Source organism: Pelmatolapia mariae, linkage group LG10_11 (genome assembly GCF_036321145.2).
Source record: "Pelmatolapia mariae isolate MD_Pm_ZW linkage group LG10_11, Pm_UMD_F_2, whole genome shotgun sequence".
In the NCBI taxonomy this organism is placed as follows: domain Eukaryota; kingdom Metazoa; phylum Chordata; class Actinopteri; order Cichliformes; family Cichlidae; genus Pelmatolapia; species Pelmatolapia mariae.
The window spans coordinates 46735870-46755882 of record NC_086236.1 but is presented as its reverse complement, the minus strand read 5'-3'; the positions used below and the strand labels follow the sequence as shown (position 1 = coordinate 46755882).

At 39.9% G+C, this 20013-nt stretch overlaps 1 protein-coding gene across 5 annotated transcripts in view; it reads right to left on the bottom strand.

The window, feature by feature from the left end:
- Positions 1-20013, bottom strand: part of LOC134636986 (triple functional domain protein) — a 105941-nt gene that overhangs the window by 80983 nt on the left and 4945 nt on the right. For 4 of the 5 annotated variants that reach the window (XM_063487285.2, XM_063487286.2, XM_063487282.1 and 1 more), the window contains exon 2: positions 10223-10276. The exons of the other annotated variant lie outside the window; for it this stretch is intronic. In XM_063487285.2, coding sequence (XP_063343355.1) covers positions 10223-10276 — 54 coding nt within the window. The remainder of the gene's footprint in view (positions 1-10222; positions 10277-20013) is intronic. 5 annotated transcript variants of the gene reach the window in all.

The following is a 20013-nucleotide window of genomic DNA, read 5'->3' as shown; positions in this document are numbered from 1 at the left end:
TTATCCAGTGTTATCACAGCCCTGAAAAACAACTGGCTTAGAAAAACAGGCGCCACCGCACTATCTTATGGAACATCTGACTTATTGTACACGCATGGATACCCAAGTGATGCACAGATTCCCCACAACAGAGTGGTCAATAGTCACCAGGAGGAGAAAAGTGACATGTTTGCTCTCTGCTTCAGATAAATGATGTAAAAAAAACAACAACAAAAAAAACCTCTTTTGCATGAGCACAAAGCTACATTTTGCAGTGAAAAAAATACCCGCATGCAGCGAATAAGCAGCACTTACTGGTGGGAGTATATTTGCAACTTGCCAATTGATTTACAACAGTGTTTCTACAGAGGGAAAAATTTCACATCAATTCAGACAGTTGAGCAGTCCCAAATCTAATCTCATCTAGACGTTTTCAGGGTTTGTTCAGGCTCCTGACTGTCTCAGTTTGTAACCATCCTCTGAGAGGAAAGGGGGGGTGAGAAAGTAAGGGGTAGAGGTGCGAGGAGTAGGGGACGATAAGAGAAAAGACAGAAGAAGACTTCAGGATTTGTTTGTGCCTCCTCATAATTTGCTCTCTTCTAGCCATTTCATTTTGGGTCTTTTATGACTTTGGGGCCTCAAATTCATGCTCAACTCAGAACCACATCTGCATCCAGACTCCACCCTGACTACATATAGATAGGATGCAACACACAATCATGTTATACGTGCTTTCTGTTTTTAGCAGGGCGACTAGTAAACACAAACACAAACCGCACCTATGAACTAAACACGGAGCAAATACGCAGAATTACACGCAAATAACACATAAAATGACAGTATTACTGCGAGAGAAAAAGAGAGAACGAGATGGGGAGGGACAAACACAAGTCCCTGCACTCTTTACACTCACACAGTAGGGGTCACTAGATGCATTTATCAGTTATTCATTGGTAGGAATAAACATATTTTAAAACTGAGAAGATAGCATTTATTCAATTAGTTTCTGGGAGGAAACTCCTTACCAGCAGAAAAACAAAGAGATATATCACTTTTTAAGCTCCAACATCTTTTCAACATGAAAGTCATGAATTGGAATTGTTAACTGATTAGTCTTAATCCGCCTAAAGCCACTAATTACAGTGGCCAAGTTAATTATTTTATTTGCATGATTTCTTTAACATCCTGGGCCTACACTCTGGCATCTTGCTCTTTCTTCCTTCTCTAAACTGAAAGGCTTTTGTACCAAGATGCCATGATGAATAAAATATTCACCCTTAAAGTATACATTTTAACGTGGAACACAGCATCCTCAGGGAAAAACTGCGAGTGGCTGAGCACTTTCGTCTTGAGCTTTAGTATTCAGCTACGGCGTTTGATTTCTGGACGTCATTCAAAAAACACATTTTCATTTAACGCTGGAAGAAAGGAATATCATCAGTCTTGGGTTCGGCAAATTACGTCGACAGCACTGACAGCTTATTACTCTGTCACAGAATACGTGCATCAGCAGCCATGTCGAGAGGGGGGAGAAAATGGAAAAAATGATTTGATTATGTGGCTTTCTGCTTTGAAAATCAGGCGTTTCTGTCTTCAGTTAGCACAGCGCGACTTAAAAACGCTTCCTCCCAAAATTTAAATGAATAACAGGAAACCAATAAAGCAGACATTCCCAACATTAATGACCCTAATATTCCCATAATCCAGCCGTATAAAACCTTATTGACAAGCAGCTTACATATTATAAGCTTACAGGTCACTAAACCCTTTTTTCTTCCCCACTGCCAAGAAGGTCACAGCTCGCTGTCTGCTCATGTTTTGATCAATGAGTAATATGAACAAGTTATTTGATATGCCGAGCAGCTACAGGCTTACTTGTTCAGGTGCAAGCAGAAGCTTTTGGTGGCTAATATTAGCCACTGTTGGCAAACTTTGAGCATAAATCATTTGCTGATAACTTGACCAGCTTGAGTACTCTTTTGTACTTGCACCCCTTGTAAACATTCACCGGTATCCTCTAAGTTGCCACTCTTTAACTAAAAACCTTAAAAAAATTCTTTTAATCACCACCGTGGACTCCAGCTGCTCGCTCAAAGTTCGTATCTTCACTTTGAAGTCGGTTCAGCTCACGAACGCTCTATTATTTGTCTTTTATGTTGAGAACTGCTGGCGAAGTGATACGCTACACCTTTCTAGATTTTATATATGGTCTTGCTGGTGGTCACACCCCTTTCTATGTAAACATAACCCTTTGCAAGAGGATAGGCAAGGCCTCGTGACTCACATGCATTCATTAGTTACCCAGCAGACCAAAAATAGGTGGTTGTGACACTGCTGAGAAGTAGCTCTAAGCATAGCTCAGCAGAGTTTAATAGAATCCAAACGCTGCCAATGGAAATAATGCATTTTTTTAATGGGCATTAGGCATATGTTTTGGATTGATCGGCAAAAAAACAAACATAACAATAGATGAACATTTCAAAGCCTGTACTTTTCTTTCCTGTGTTTGAAATAAGTCAGTCTAGCTTTGTTTTATCATATCATACTTACAAGCTTTTACAGACATGATCCAGATGGTCAGTCAGCTGACCAACAAAGAAAGCAGCATGCCAGCACAGGAGGGATTCCAGCCAGAGGAGAGTAGATTGTATAGCCTCTCTCATTTAAAAAAAAAAAAGGTTGCAAGTTTCAACAACTAAAGCCGTTACCACCTGGGTTTCTCTCCATTATAAACACTGCTCTAGTGAGTGTCAACTCTTATCTTGTGTTGACTCCATATTAGTATAAACCTGCAGGGTATAAACCAATCAAATTCATAAGAAACTGTCAATATTAGTTCCGCTGCATGTGCTTAAATGCCTGAACTGAACTGTGGAATCACTATAATAGTCCAACTGCCACATTTCTGCAGTGCAACAAGCCTTTGACTACAGTATTCCAGCATCAAAATGATCCAGTTCACTGCACAGATGCAACTACTATCAACAAATCCAACATCATGCTCCCACTGCTCACTTGAATGAATGAACAGAAATTTTAGAACAGGAAATCAGATGTTTTGTCATAAATCAGCACTGCTCCTGCAGCAGCTCAAGCATCAAAAAGTGAAATTATGGTCCTTTTGAAAAGGATGGAGCAGGCATTGTAATGATTTTCCTCTGTCCTCGGAGCAGCCAAGCATCCTTTATATCCCTGGAATCAAGCGGCAACCAGCAAGCACACGTATACCACCACCCCCCCCCCCCCCCCTTCCTGTTCAGCCCCTCCCCCGAGATGGCTATTTCCAGCAAGCAATTGGCTGATGCGCAGGGGGAAGAGGTTGATGGCGATTGGATGGGTGATAAGAATGGAAACCCTGACTTCCTATGCATCAGTGCTCTCCAGGAAAAGGATGGCTAAGTGACAGAGGGCAAGATGATAATGATGTGAGAAGTAAGAATGATATGATGGTGTGGGGGATAGGGAGGAGGCGGGGTGAGATCTAAGCTGCTGAAGATGAGCTACATCATCTAAATTCTAATGAAATGCTGTCTGGAATACATCTGTATTTTATTACTATTAACATGAAGTTTTGCAGACAGAGGATTCTGATGAAAAGAGTGGACCTGACGTTAACGGTGCAGGGGGAAAAAAAAGTGCAGAGGAACTCACTGCCTGAACGTCAGGCCAGATACAGTTCACAACAGATGGAACCAATTAGCAGACAGCACAGCGGTGTAAATTTCTGCATTTAACATGCGTGTTTGTATGTGTCAGGGAAACCCGATCAGCAGCGCATGGTAATAAGGAAAACAAATATCAATAAAGCTATGAATTACCTAATCCTCAAGGGAATATTGGTCATAGTGTTGGGATGTAGCTGGAGGTGTCTGAATGTCCATAGGTTGTGGAGAGGGAGCGGTAGCTGATCCCAGCTGACAGAGTTAAAAGCAAGGTGCACCATGCACACTCTGACATCCTACAACCAATTTAGAACCACCAAATAACCTGACATGCCTCTCTTTGGACTTTGAGAGACGGAGAATATGCACAGAAAGGCTCAAGCTGACCTAGAGGTACAAGCAGAAAAGTTCCTGGTGACAGTGATAACCACTGCACCACCCACACGATGGCTCTGAAATCCCTTAAAGCAGCGGTCCCCATCCCCCAGACCACGGACCTGTACCAGTCCGTGAGTCGTTTGGTACCGGACCGCGAGAGTTGAGGCTTGGGTGTGAAATTTATGGTTTTCAGTGATTTTAGCGGTTTTTGTTTTTTTTTTGTTTTGTTTTATCGTTTTTATCATTAACTTGGTTTCCCTGGGTCTTTTCCCATGTGTTATGAATAAATCTTTTATTTTGGTACAGGTACTGGTTTTATTTTGTTGTATTTATCCGCGACACCTTAAAGGCCGGTCCGTGAAAATATTGTCGGACATAAACCGGTCCGTGGCACAAAAAATGTTGGGGACAGCTGCCTTAGAGCAACACATTCAAACATATAGGGTAACTCTAAAAGTAAATGGTCAGGTGGTAAATTTCCAGATGGGTTATTTTTACATGGTACCTACCTACATCATTGCCTTTCTATGATGGCAATGAGTACTGTATAAAGAAAGATTGTATAAAGAAAACAATCACATTTACTTCCTACAATTTACGTGGTTATTACGTTTTAAAATAAATCTCAGACACTACTGGACCCATTAAAACACATGCACATTTTCAATCAGTTTAATCATCATCCTTTTATTCAAATAATGAATTGCACAGCTTTTTGGCTCAGTAACTAATAACTCCAGTAAACCTGTCCAACTCTTTTTAAGAGTAGTAATACAGATATTTAAAGCTATGCTCAAAATTCATTATCAATTGACAAAAACATCTACTCTACAGTGTGCATGGATTAAATAAGAACAAGAATACATTTCACTAATAGGCTCCAGTTTAAACAAGCCAGAGTGTGGTTTGGAAAAAGAAACTTTTTGGATTCGATTGTCTTATTATTTGCAGCCAAATGCGGCACAGCCAAACAGATATCATTATGTTGATATCCTGTCACAGAAGGATGCAAGCTGTGTTCTTAAAAAAAAGAAAAGAAAGACAGCCAGTGTTCTACAGCATGATCCAATTAAGGTCGTCTGCGCAAACACATACGCACACATACAAAAGAGGTCAGGATGCACACATCCACATGCAGAAATCCACAGAAGGTTCACAAAGACATGACACAAACACACTGCAGAGTGCAGAGTCCAGCTGTCTCTGTGTAAGACACCACAGGGAGTCTAACTGGCTTTCCTCTCTTTTATCATATCTCACGAGTTTGTGTGTGTGTGTGTGTGTGTGTGTGTGTGTGTGTGTGTGTGTGTGTGTGTGTGTGTGTAGCTGTCAGGAAGAATTTGGTCATTTTAACTCTAATAACTATGTAGCGGCACGGGAGTCAGTTAACTCTAAACCACGATATTATTGAGAGGCTGTGATTCATTACACATTCCAGTGAACACTTTGCAAAGTCCCTGTTCCATAGTAGTGCATGTATAAGGTCTACCTGCCATACTAAACAGTAAGTATGCCGTAGCTGTTACACACATAGATGTTAACCACACTATGCACACTTTTTAGGCTATAGCACAAGCTACACTGACAGATATAAAATGTTATGGCACACTGTTGAATACGCAATAGAAATGAGATTAATTAGTCATCTGCTTTTATGATAGTTCAAATTAGGTTCAGAGAGCCCCTTCTTTAAACCACAATATTAAACACACACATTGTGTGCTGTGGAAGTACATCTGTGAACTTACAGACTTAACTTAGGTTACTGCGTTCAATTTGTCTCCTCATGCCGCCTGTTTTATTAGAGCTTTCATGACCTTTAGTTTCACCCTTTTAGTCTGTTCTCTGCATTTGAATTGAAGTTAATTATAAATGAAGCTAAAGCTTCATTTAGATAAAAGATAGAAAAAAGAACAAGTAAACAATCAAACAGTCAAACACACACACTCTACACTCCAGAGTTTAGTGTTCCCAATCCTGGCCTTTGCAGGGGAGAAAAAAAAAGATCCAATGAACTCCAGAGAAAACCACTTCCTTTTTGCTTAGAAGTTTGTGAGTGTGTGCGTGTGTGTGTGTGTGTCTGAGTGAGCCTGCCTGCCTGCCCGTCTTACCCGTGGTGCACATGGTTAGCATTCAAAGCCTAGTTCAATAGGAACCACACAGTGAGCTCAGTATGGGCAGAATGGGAGACTGAGCTCACAGCTGAATTAAACTGAACAGAAACATATGGAGGAAAGCAGAGGAAAGGAATGGAGGAGAGGAGGGTTGCTTTTTTTTTTCAGTCAACAAGTATAAGACTGAAAATCGCTCTCATCTAATTCACTGTTGACTGTCTGCGCTAGAAATTATTAGGCCAGAAAAAGAGATGAAAATCATCCTGACTAAACTGGCAGTTGGCTACTGTTGCAGATGATTATTTTGGAATGAGAGTCTCAGCATATCTGGGGAATAGTCCAACACTTTACTCTAAGCATGCTTAGTCTGTAAATCCATATGCACGCAACAGTGTTTTGGGGACACTTGTGATTTTGTGGTTAAGTGTCTTCTACAAACTATCTCGGCTGTAAGTAATGCATTTTTTTAATCTCCTCTTCTATGACAAATTGAAATGAATTTGTAACGCTCAATCCTGTTAATGCATAAATCAATGCATAAAAATTAAATAAAACAGAAAAGTGATAAGTGATAAGCAAGAAAGTAAACCTCCACAGTATGTGCAGAATAAAAGCACCAATATTTAGATGCAGGATGGATCCCTGCCCCTGTGTGGCACTGCATGCTACTAGTGGAACAGATGAGTGCTGGCAGATCAGACAGACGAGGCAGGTTGATGTTGAAGAAAGGTTAAAGTTAGCATGAGTTTATGGGATGCAGAAACATCACTCACCACTAAAGCAAGACCTAAAAATCTACCAATTCCCAGCATTACTTACACTTTTAAACCTAAATGATAACATAACTGATCGATCTTCTCTTTCTATGAAATATGCAGCATATCTCCCAATGAATGAAACAGGCTGTTATTGTTGTTCAAAAATAGCTGTATGCAGATAATGTAATATTACCTAACATGGCTCTGTTTTTTGGCTATAAGTGTGATTCTAATAATGGAATCCCTTCTCTGAACCACTGCTTGGCCTACACGATGCTGCAAATATCTTCATTGAGCGACTTCATCCAGTGTTTTTCTTCATTAGGATGCCATTTCATACGCCAATGCTAACATAAAACATTAGGTTTTCTCTCTATATATTTTTATTTGGAAAGACCTGCATCCACACAAAGATGTGGGAAAACCACAGCTTTTGTTATATCCTCACAACATTTTATTTTTTCATGAAAACTGCTGTACCCATGCTCTACGGAGAAGTAAATTGTAACAATGAGGAAAGCTTGAGTACAGCAGAAAGGGCTACATTGCTGTAACTTACAACATGTGGGCATCACAGGCCAATAATTCATGTGACCATCAGCTCATTATCTCACAGAGGAATGGCAACAATATCTCCAATAGTAAGGTAGTCCACATGGACTTGCATTCTTTGCATCCAATGAAGTTGGACTAGACTGTAACACAAAGAGTTTATCAGGTGCTTGTAATACTTATGATAGGTCATAATGATAGTGTTGATCAGTCTGCCTGCTTGACAATCCCATTTTATCTTAAACAAAATGAGTGAAGTAAAAGGAATGGACTGAGAACTTTATCTTATTAGACAAAACAGATATTCACAAAGTTTACCTTTGTGGATTTTAATTGCAAAAACCGGTGAGAAATTGTAATATATTGCAATATATGGGCAGTAACGTGATTACTTTTTTCAAGTAACGAGTAATGTAAGGGATTACTATTGCAAAAAAGTAATTAGATTACTGTTACTTTCCCATGTGTTACTGCCTTACTAAACCGTCGTGATTTTGTTTGTGAGAGTGTCTCATGACAATGCCGTACAAGCATGTGACGCCCGTGGCAGCAACAGATGTGTGCAGATCAACAATGGAAAATATGGAGTGTGGGAGAGAGTACGACCATGCAGCGTTTAAAGCGTGGATGTGCTGACATCACTATAAGTTTTATTCTGTAAAATGTGACAAAAACATTAGCATCCGCTGTACACTCTGCGTGGGAATAAAACTTCTTTCTACAGCAAAAAATTAAAACAAAAAAAATATTAAACACCTAGCAAGCCGCCACATGAATGTGAAATTTACAGAGAAACCTCAGGATCCTCCCATTGACATGACCGCTGTGGCACCGGGCAAACCTCCGATATACCCACTCCTGCTAAACAGGTGAAAATAGATTTAAGAGCGACAGGACTTAGTGCTGCTGAATCTTTGATTTTATTTATTTTTTGCTGTGTTTTACTTGCATCTATTTGAAAGGGTGAGTGTAAACCCAAAACATTATTTTATTTTATATGCTGGAATATGCAGAAAATAGGTTTAAATGTTAAAGAATTTCTTCAAGTCAAAGACTGTCGCATGTAATTAAATTTTTTGCTTAATGCAATGTGCATAAAATTAAAAGATTAAAACTCATAATACAATTTTTAAAAAGAGGCTTTCCATTTGATTCAATTTAATATGATGGATTATGCATAAAAAACAGAATTGGGCTGAAAGATCTATTGCGTTATTACGTATTCAGGTCGTGTATCATGTTTTTAAAAAGTAACTAAGTAACTAATTACTTTAGAAAATAAGTAATAAGTAAAGTAACGGGATTACTTTTTTGGCAAAGTAATCAGTAATTAATTACTAATTACTGTTTTCAAGTAACTTGACCAACACTGATATACACACACACACACACACACACACACACACACGGGCTTAAACAATTCTTAACCCTCTAGCACTTTCTATCTAACAGACATACTCAGGTAAAAGGTAAAAGCTTGTATTCTTCATTAACATTCACAATACATGTTTAAAATGCACCACATCAGCACAAACGCTTTTCCACAAGGACACCTGCAATTTCATGTTACAGTGCAATAGATTGCTACAGGCAATTTGCTAAACTGACACTTAATTCAACAGCAAGATGATTTTCTTCACAGTAATTGAGAATGAACAATGAACAATCAGCCATAAGCGGCCAATACAATCTGATTACCTTTGATTCGCCGTGAGCAGCTCAATTTCTTAATTTCTGCCCGATTTTCACAGAAACACAAAGACACCAATGCAGCTCTAATTTTTTTCGTGTCAGCTTCAGGAATGAAGTTCAAAGTTCACAGGATTTAGCTGGCTTGTTCCAATCATTTCACATTAACACCCATTCAGATTCTGGCAACTAGGAATAATAGCCCAAACGGTCAATTGAAAGCAGTCTTCTTTTCATCCCTGGATGACCCAGTTGGAAAACATCAGGTCAAAACTGTGTCTCACAATCGACTAACAATGACACTCTAATTCTGTAAAACCCCACATGATATGCTTTTTTTTTTTATTCACTCTTAGCATGACAACACAAATGCACTTTCTGTCACTCTGTGTCAGCTTTCCTGGCACGGATTACACCAATCCCTTTAATTTAAATCAGACTCTCTCTGGAAACAGTCCAAACACTTTTGGTGTTTTAGTCCAAGACCGATTAAACGGAATGAACTGGGGCCAGGGAATCTATGAACTACGTGCATACACTAATATGGGCCATTTAACTGACCTGCTTATACCGCAAAACAAATCACCCTGGCAAGTGTGACTTGATATATTTTTAGTATGTGTGTCCTGGGGGTATTAGGGATGAGAAGCAACAAGGTCATGGTTGCTATCTGATGCACAGAGGAATATGAGTGTGATGGGATTGGACACAGAGAGCTTTGATGGAAGACAACATTTTATTTAAAGTGGACATAGTATATGGTGTGAGCCATGTTTTGGGGGTTTCAACACTGCCTCTCTTCTACCCACACAAATACATATACTATAAAACTATGCTGTCCCAGCCACGCTAAACTGGAGAGCATTTTAAGTGTGAGCCTTCCTTCTTCGGCTATAGAAGTCTTAACAAACACAAATGTGCATTTTACAGACCTCTGAGGCTTTCGTGGAATTCTATTTGATGTGGGACAAATGAGATTATGTATAACTTATTTTGTGATCACTAACTGCGAGATTCACGGGACGTTAAGAGATCATGTGCATCTATTCCCCTCTGTAAAGGGATTTCTGATTAGTCCCTCGTGACCTACCTGAAGTTTGACCAGGGCCATCCAGTTTGGATTCACATTTTGGAAGAGAGCAATCTAAAAAGAGACAGAGATAAAAATGAGAGAGGGAGAGAGAAAGAGAGAGAAATTTTAATGAAGGAAATATAGAGCTAAAGGACTGCCCAGTGACCCACTAAAGCAGCAGCATGACCTTCATCATGTTTTAGTGTCCAAACATTAAAGCCTTGGGATTACAAATGAGAGCGAGTGAGCAATTCAAGAGGAGCCCTTTGATCTGCATATCTGGACAGACCCACCCTGAGATTAAACGCCATCAGACATTTTGTACGCAGTTCTACACACACACACACACACACACACACACACACACACACACACACACACACACACACACACACACACACACACACACACACACACACACACACACAGTTGTGTTTTCATATCTTAGTGGGGACATCTAACTGACATAATGCTTTCCCTAGCCACATACCCTAACCCTAACCATCAAAAATTAATGCCTAACCCTAACCATAACCTAATTGTAACCCTGATACTAAAAAAATATTTTGAGTCTCAAAAATGCCTTCAAACTTGTGTGGACAGGTATTTTGTCCCCATAACAGCTGTTGGTCCCACAAGTATAGTAACATCCCAGTTTTTGGTCCCCACAAAGATATGTAAACATGGTACAAACACACACGCGCGTGCACATTCACATAGATGTATAAATGTGCTACTATATGTGCTATCTGTATTTATCAAGAATATAGGTTTTTCTGTACTCTTAAACACACTCTTAGACATATGCTCACACACATATAGGACACCCAGCACTGATAAGTGAATTAACCTTTAAAAGATACCAAGTACAGCTGATACCATAGTATCTACTGCCTGAGAAACCATCTTTAAGGAGATAAAATTATTCAACCAGATATGTGAAAAAGCAAAGCTGCATGCTTGGCAATTTCTATGCTAAGCGTGTAACACTACAGTTAAGACAAATTTGGTCTGCCCAAACTGCTAAGCTGCAATCAATAATGTCAGTTTGAGCACCTCAATTAATTCAGGATAAAATAATCAATAATGACTCATTCATAATGGATCCTCTCCTAGTCCACACATCCAGCACACAAATCTAATTTTGCCAAATTCATACATAAATAAATAAGGCAACATTACTTCAAAGGGAACACTGATGTGAGAGACATTCCATGCCGATGACATATACCCTTGAAAATAAATACAAATGAATGAAATGACTCCAGACTGTAATAGAAGTTTCCCAGAAGTCAGTGCAGGTAACAGCTGGACCAAATGACCAAATCATCTTGCAGCCTGTAGAAGACTGAGAAACTCTTTCTGGGTCGCTCACTAGTTGTACACTATAGTGGCAAAAGATAACAGAGAGGAGAGGAGAGGAGAGGGGCAGCTTAGTCCTTCACTCTGACTTTTCCTGGACTCCTTTATGAAAAGAACAGCCTGGCATATGCTGTCGCCTAGCCAGGATTACAGTAAGCACCTGTTCACGCACAGTACGCTTCATTTTGTACAGTGTAGATAAAGTTTTTGGTCCAGTGAAAAGCACTAACAGAATTTTCAAGAGCTTATATATACATGCATGTACAGCAGCCTGCGAGAGACAGACAGGCAGTCGGAGATGCCAAAGGGAACGCGAAACAGAAGGTAACCGTCTACCAAATACTGTGAAATAAACAAACCACTAGGTTAAAAATATTTGAAAGAATCTTTACTTGTACCTGAGGACAAGGTCAAGCTGTTAGGAAGTTTTAAAGTAAGTAGAAACTATCCAGATTTCTCCAAAATCTGCACAAATGAACTTCTAGACAATAAATAATGCAGATTATTTAATATAAGAGAATTAATATAAGAGAGATGTCATGGAAAACAGAGGAAAACCCTTTTAGAGCAACGATGATATAGAAAGATGTTAACCTAAATCCTGTGCCTGTTTTTGTGATCGTGCAGGAAAACAGAGAGGGGAAAAAAGTGAAATCGTGCACCACTAAGTGTGACCAATCAAATTCATTTGAGTGCATGTGTGAATTCGACAACAACAGAAGCAAGAACCAGTACTTCTGCAAGCCTATACATTAGGATGGTATGTTAGTTTGATCCTCAACCCATTTTATACAAAGGCAGAGAGGCTTTGTCGGCTAAGTCCGAGGAGCACTGGGCTGGCACTGTTCACGCAACACAGATCAGAGCCTGCTGCTGCCTTCAAAGCAAGGGTGAATGATGCAGAGTCAGTCTGTTTGCGAGGGGAAGAGAGACTACACAGTTCCTGCTGGAAAGAGCGAGTACAGCTGTTGGCAGAAGACAAGCAGTCACGGGCAGCACACAACCTCACACATGTATGCAAACACACTCTGCAAGCTGTGCTTTGATTTTACCAAAGCTGAGCCCATGATGCACTTTAGTCCGATTTGTTGTTTTCATGCTGACTAAAGAGCGTCCTTGACTTGCCTGCTAAAGAAAGTAAAACATGCTATCACTGCAGAGAAGAGCAGTAAAGAGTACAGGTATGTTATCAGATTCAACTTAAACATAAATAGGAAAAGTGTTAAATTAAATATTCCAAAGTTAACAACACTATGTACAATATAAGCAAGATATTACAAGTGAAAAATAGTCCAGATGTCATAAGGAGGAGATGTAAAGTTTAATTGCAGTAGGTAGGAATGCTTTCCTGTGCTGTTCTGCGGTACATCGTGGTAGAATGAGTCTTTTGCTGACCGTGCTACTGTGGCTTTCCAGCAGAAGATGGAGAGGATGTAAACTAAGAAGCTTGGAAAGAAAAGTGTCTGGACTTCTTTAAGTTGCTTGAAGACGTTTCACCTCTCATCCGAGAAGCTTCTTCAGTTCTAGGGTCAAATGGTGACACCAACTGTCTGCCATCTATAATCCAGTTTTGAGATCCCTTCCCAGACGCCTTAACACCCACTCACATCCTGGGCCATCTGACCTCAGGAAATCACAAGATAGGGTGGGGGCAAGGTTTCACAATGAGCTCACCCGAAACCTTGGCTGATTGTGACCTACACCCGTTTTCACACCTTGGCTCATGTGATTAGATAGAGGATCATTAGGGGGTCCATTGTCCCTCTCGGGGGGATACTCCCACAGGGCTTAAATCTGGGACTCTCCATCATTTGACTCTAGAACTGAAGAAGCTTCTCGGATGAGAGGTGAAACGTCTTCAAGCAACTTAAAGACGTCCAGACGCTTTTCTTTCCAAGCTCCTTAGACTACGATGACCTGGATGACTGAGAACCTTCACAGAGAGGATGTAATAGATTGTCAAATACTGTCCGTAACTTGGACAGCATCCTCCTTTCTGAAACCGCTGTCAGAGAGTCGAGCTCCACACCCACAGCATCACTGACCTTGTAGATCAGTTTATTGAGTCTGTTGCTATCCATTGCACCACAGCGCAGACGATGGCACTGGCCACCACAGACTCATAAAACTTCCCGAGCATCATCCGGCATATATCAAAGGACCTCAGTCGTCTCTGAGAATACAGATGGCTTTGGCCCTTCTTCTAGAGGGTTTCTGTGTTTTTAATGAAGTCCGAGGATTTTTTTGGTCAATGTGATCACCGCGGTAACAGTATATGAAGTTTCATGAATGCAGCTTTTGCATGTGTGCTTCTGTGCGTGTGACAGAATATCGATTATTTAAAGTTACTGCTACACCATCAGCCTCATATAAAATTCAACAGAAAGACTTAAATTAGGAGCTGTAATTTTTTTAAAGCAAGAAACTAGAGTGCACAGTGTAAGAATGAGGCCTCCTTTTCTTTCTAACTCTATGCAGGAAAAGCAACTGGTACTCTCACTAACTGGTTTTATGAATGGAAAAAAATAGCACACTGCCTGACACTTGACATGCTACCTTTCCCTCAAAAAGTATTTAAAAAAATAGTCCCAGAACTCAACAGAGCACTGGCCTCATGAGTCATTGCACGTGTTTTTTTTTTTCAAAGTGCTTTTGGTGAAAGTAAAACTGAGGCACAAAGCACTGCATGATGCTCCTGACTTAAAAGACTCCACATTCAGATACTACCGTTGCCTGAAAGAGAGCCGAGATAAGGGAGGGTATAAGTAGAAAGCTTGAGAAAGGAAGAATCATATTTTCGTTTATGAACATATGGAACTTCATATGATGATGTAAAGCATTTTATAATCTCTGCATTGGTGTCTCGGTTACTGAAGGTACAAGAAAAGAATGGAATTAGATGTGGTGGGACTTGCAAACAGAAGATCTGAATATTACAATAAAAGATCATTACTTGGATATATGACAACCCTGAGCAGAAGCGAGGTCTGAAGTAATGATGGAAGGCTGTGTGGGAGAGAAGTGGAGGAGGCGAGGAAGGGAATGAAAAAGGACAGAACGAGTGGGAGACTGCAGTTGAGTGATAGGCTTCACTCTTATCAGATGGGGGATTTGCAGAAGACACAGAGACGAACCCACAGCTTATTTTTATGACCTGCAATCCTCCTTCATTCCCCCCCCCCCGTGCTTCATAAGCCCGGGGCGACGTGGGTGGGATGTAGTGATTTATACCTATGTGCATGTGTGTGTCATATGTATATGAATGTGCTGAATGTGTTAAATGAACGAACGTGATCTCTGTCACGGTGCAAAATAAGGCAGCGTAGTTTCACTCAAGACCTTAACTCAAATTAACTCGAGAAAATAAATGGCAAACTGAAAAGTTTGATTGGCTTCATTAAAGCTGAAACAACCGCGGCACGTACTTCCACATTTCCTGTGTTAACATAATGGCCCAGGCCATGTCGGTGTGCCTTCAAAGCGACTCCACAGATGTACGTGACATTTTACAACAATCAATAACTTGGCGTGATGGAGTGTATTACGACTCTCAAAAAGGTCAAGAGCCTTTGATGGGATCGATCAGCATGGTCTGGCTATAAAACAGGTAATTGCCTCACTGTGCACCCTTCTTGATTGTCTTTGCCATAAAACTCTCTGATGAACGCTTAGAAATGGATCCCGATATCTGGCCCTTATAATACAGTATACAGTAGGCTTTTTATATAAATTCACAGCGGGTGGAGGATTAACTCTTTATTAGCCATATCAGCAACTTTGTGAGGGTATTTCAGGCACACAGGCACCAGCATCTGGTCTGTTTATTGCACATACCTGACCAATTTGATCACAAGTGGGATAGAACATAAATGCCACTCCACTGCAACATATATGTTTAGGGGGGAAAATTAGTAGATCTGTTTAAATTCAATTTGCTAATATCAGGGATTAAATACTTTCCATACAGTTTGACTCCTATATAAGTTTCACCACACTGCCAATGCTTTAAATTGAAAAAAGGAATTATTAATGCCTTAAACACACTGTAAAGCTACTCAGTGGGTTAGATCGGACCCTATGGTGGGCCAGTTTTTGCTTACTGGCTGTGCACAACTGATTTATGGGTCTGTTATTTCTCTCTCTTATATGGAGAATTAATTTGGGAATACGCTGTTGCTTGCACACCTGTGAAAGATAATTGGATTTTGACAGAAGATTTGGACGTTCAGTAGTTGATAAACAAGCATAAATGGTTAAAAACATACTGTAAAGCTCAGCATGAATGTGTAAATATTTATTACTTATGGTACAAACACCGAAAGTATACAGTATTAAATGACCAATTTGAGAGAACTCAAGTTCATAAGCAGTCCTTTTGGTTCAGTTTGTATCACTTTGTTTTCAAGCAAGCGCTCTGAAAACAGCCTAAAACATTTCCTGGCTCCGAGATGTTGGCATTTAATATATATAATCTGCATGTTTTGTGGACAGCGTCTTAACTGTTGGCTTTAGAGCAAAGGTTCTAACATTTCTGACAAGCACACAAGAAAAAATGTACACGTTGGCCAAAGATACGGAGAATCTCTGCTGCGAATAAAAACAGCCAAGCAATGACGCAATGAAGAATAACTGGACTTTCCAATATTTCGAATGTTTGCTATCTTAAGACTGTTTGCAAATATGTCTTAAAACTATGCCAAAAAAATGCAGTTTACTGAATAGTTTTCTGATGCATGAAGTCTAAATAACACACAGTTTTACTCCAAATCTTCGTCCCACAAGGAGGTCGGCTAGGAGGAAAACACCCTGATGAGTGCAGCCACACAAACCTTGGGCTGCGACCCGGCCAGTCATTCAACCAGCAAAATTTCCCCCCTTTTTGCTGACAGCTTCTCCATCTTTAGCCTGTGGCACTATGTGGATTATGATTGATCGACAGTTGCTTGTAAAACCAGTGGAGTTAAAACTTTGATCTGCAAACATGCTACAAGTCAATCTTGGACTTTACCCTGGTTTTCTCTGCTGCGTCACACTTATTTAACAAATAGTTTATTGGTTGTTGTCATTTTGGCTTCTTTTACTGATTTTTAACTATTACCAAGGTACTAATTCTTGACCACTGCCTTATGTGGCATTGCTTGGACGGCATAATCAGCTGATGATGGCTAATAAACAAGAGTTAAAATAAAAGAAAAATGATTATTTAGTAGTGCTGTCAGCATTAATCTCGTTAAAATGACGTAAACGCCATAACCGCAATTAAGCCGCAGATCTCCGTTAGCAAGTTAATGCGGATCGCCCCTCGCGTGGGGCTGCACGGCGCTAACGCATTAACGAGCTAACCGCGCCAAAGCGTTAACGAGCTAAACATGCTAACGCGTTAACTAGCTAACCGCGCTAACGCGTTGATGCTGTGCAGCCCCACGCACGGGGCGATCTGCGTTAACTCGCTAATTTGATTTGCGGCATTAATGCAGTTATGGCGTTAACGTCATTTTAACAAGATTAACGCTGACAGCACTATTATTTAGGTTTTTTTTTTTATTTATTTGTATACAGTGACACAGAATGAGGATGCTTTATTTTTGTCACATTTGCAAGGCAGACAAAAGTGTTACCAAGGTTTACCACTAGCCAATTACTCTAAACCCCTAGTTTTAAAGTAACGTTTCACATATAAAAATGTTGGTTCATGTTGTTACTCTGCGCAACACTGAAATACACTCATATATCCCAGCGTTAAGGAAGGCAAAGCTAGCCTGATTCTTGTAATTGCAAACACAAATGCTGCCATGAAAGAGATTGTTATTTTGTCCTTGTGTAACTAGCATTTTACAAAAACCATAGTGATATCTATGTTTTTCAAACTAGTCCTGTTTTTCTGTGGAAGTTTACCTAGCAGACTCTTTAAGCAATGCCGGCTGATTTAGCAGCACAGGCACTGCCAATCTAAGCTTACAGTCTTTAACTCTGACCAACTGCCAATTAAGCTGCTCCGAGAAGCGACCGTAAGGTCTCAGCCTCAAGACCAGAGTAGCCTACATTTTGCAGGGTGTACTCCACCCAAGCCTCAGATCTATAATTTGATGACTGAAGGTTTTTTTTGTCCCTCTAAGTATGTCATGTCCTCTCTTTCTGGATCTCACTCCAGTTCCCCTCAATCCCACATTTACATTCACTTTCTTCAATCTGTTTCTCTTTGCCTTCACTCTGCCGTTTCTCTCAGTACACACTCCATGTTTTAAGATGCATACTGCATCTGTTGAAGTTCTCTTCCTCATCTACATGATTATATAAGATTTACGCTTGAGTCTGCAAGGCAACGCTAGGTCGTTATGCTTCCATCGATTGCGAGTGTGCTCAACGAAAATAAAGAATCACTGCTCAGTGATTTGGCTGCTATTGCAGCCTGCACTGGCAGAGGTCACTGGGTTCACTTTGGGCACAGAGAGAAATGGCTCACTTTAATGTCAGACTGACTCTGGTAATAATGATTGAAGCATTTTGATTCTAGTCTTTCTGAAAGAATAACTGAGGGACAAGCCATTAAAAGCAACATGGACGGAGCCCCAGTAAGCATCACTGTTGTTTAGTCAGTCGCTGGTACAATTCTGTAAACTTGTCTATGCAGTACAAGGTTGTCATAATAGTCCCTAATAGTCCAAGATCTGATATCCCAATGTTGGTGTTGTTCCTACATCATGATAATAATCGTGGTCTAGAATCAGCATTGCAACTGGCCAGTGAAGTTGCCATACCATTATGTTAGCATTAGCCAAAGGGTTAGCTAGCAAACGAAAATGAGTTACCTAAATTTGGCTGACAGCAAACCTAACTTGATAATATATGTATGTCTTGTATATAATATTAACAAAGACAACATTTATTATGCTTACTATATGTTTTTAACAGTACAAGCACAACAACTGCAAATAGTTGTTCATGCCATAAAAAGTAGATCTTTGCAAAAAACCTAAACCCTAGGGCTGGGCCATATCACGGTAATACTGGTATAATGTTAGGCAATGATAAGAAAATGAAATATCACGATAGAATATGGGTAAAACGCGCATGCGCAGTGCCTTTGTTTTCATATGCACATGACGGAAAAAGTATGGTGGCTATGGAGAATGAGAAGGGCAAAAGCGGATCATTGAATGAAACAGATGAACCAGAATTGGTTTGTAAAAATGGTGCAACTTAAGTGATGTGGAACTGCTTTGGTTTTTGTCCGTCATATAGCCACCAAAGCACATTTTTTTGTACATGGCGCTCAAAAATCTGTCAAAAAATGTTTTAGTACGACTTTGGTAAGCTACGAAGCCGCAGCGCTTGATGAATTGTCGAAGCATTATGTCTACCGTAGTCAGGAGCCTCCCGAAGTAATGCGTACTGTGCTTCAACCTAATATTACCGTATTGTGTGTGTATAAGGATCCCAAAATGGCACCTGTTAAGAGACATGCGTATGAAGCGGATTTTAAACCCAAGGCTATCAGTCGTGCAGTAGAACATGGGAATAGAGCAGCTGTGAGAGAATTCAGAATTAATGAATCAATGGTATGGAAGTGGAGGAAGCAAGAAGAATGAGTTGAGTATGGTTTGACTAATCTGACTGAAAAATACGTATTTGACTTATTTATTTGGCACACTGCAGTTTCATGTTGCAAAGCACCTCTTTTTAACTTTTGTGGATATTATACATGGTTATGCTGAGGACATGTCAGCCCATTTTCACCAGAAATGCCTTTTGGTTAAACTGTCAGCAAGGAATTTGCATTTGCACTCTTAAATTTTTATACAACTTTAATGCACATAAAAAACAGCTGCTTGTTTAAGTGAAAATAAATTGATGAGGCTTTTTGCGCTAATAAAGTTGTGGAGTTGTAAAGTGTTTTGTTTCACATCAATTATATCGTCAGTTATATCATTATCGCAAATTTTCAAATATATATCGTGATAAATATTTTTGGCCATATTGCCCTACCATACAAAACCCTATAGTTTATTGATATCATGACTAAAGATGCCAGTCCTATGACCAGTGTAGTTGACTGTAGACTGGGAATATGGCTCTAATGCAAGATGTTTTGACAGTTATTGGACCTTCTTCCAACATACATCTGGTTGCTTTTACGCCAATTGAGTTTCACAGTGCAGCTCTGTACAATAATAGTATTGCGCAGGGCCAGTAACTTCATTTAGCATCACTCAAAAGACTATATGAATTAATACCTTTTATAATATACCATCATCCCAGTTTTATTTTTTTGTCTTGCCAGTAAGGCTCGCCCCAAAGCACCTTAATGTATTTGAAAGCGGTTAATCAGAAGATATGATGGGTTGCAACATAATCTGATTTGTTGGCTCATATTGCTAGTGATGCAAGTGTCACATCACTGGCCATATGAAATACAGAAGACTCTATTCAGCATTTTGCCAAATTAG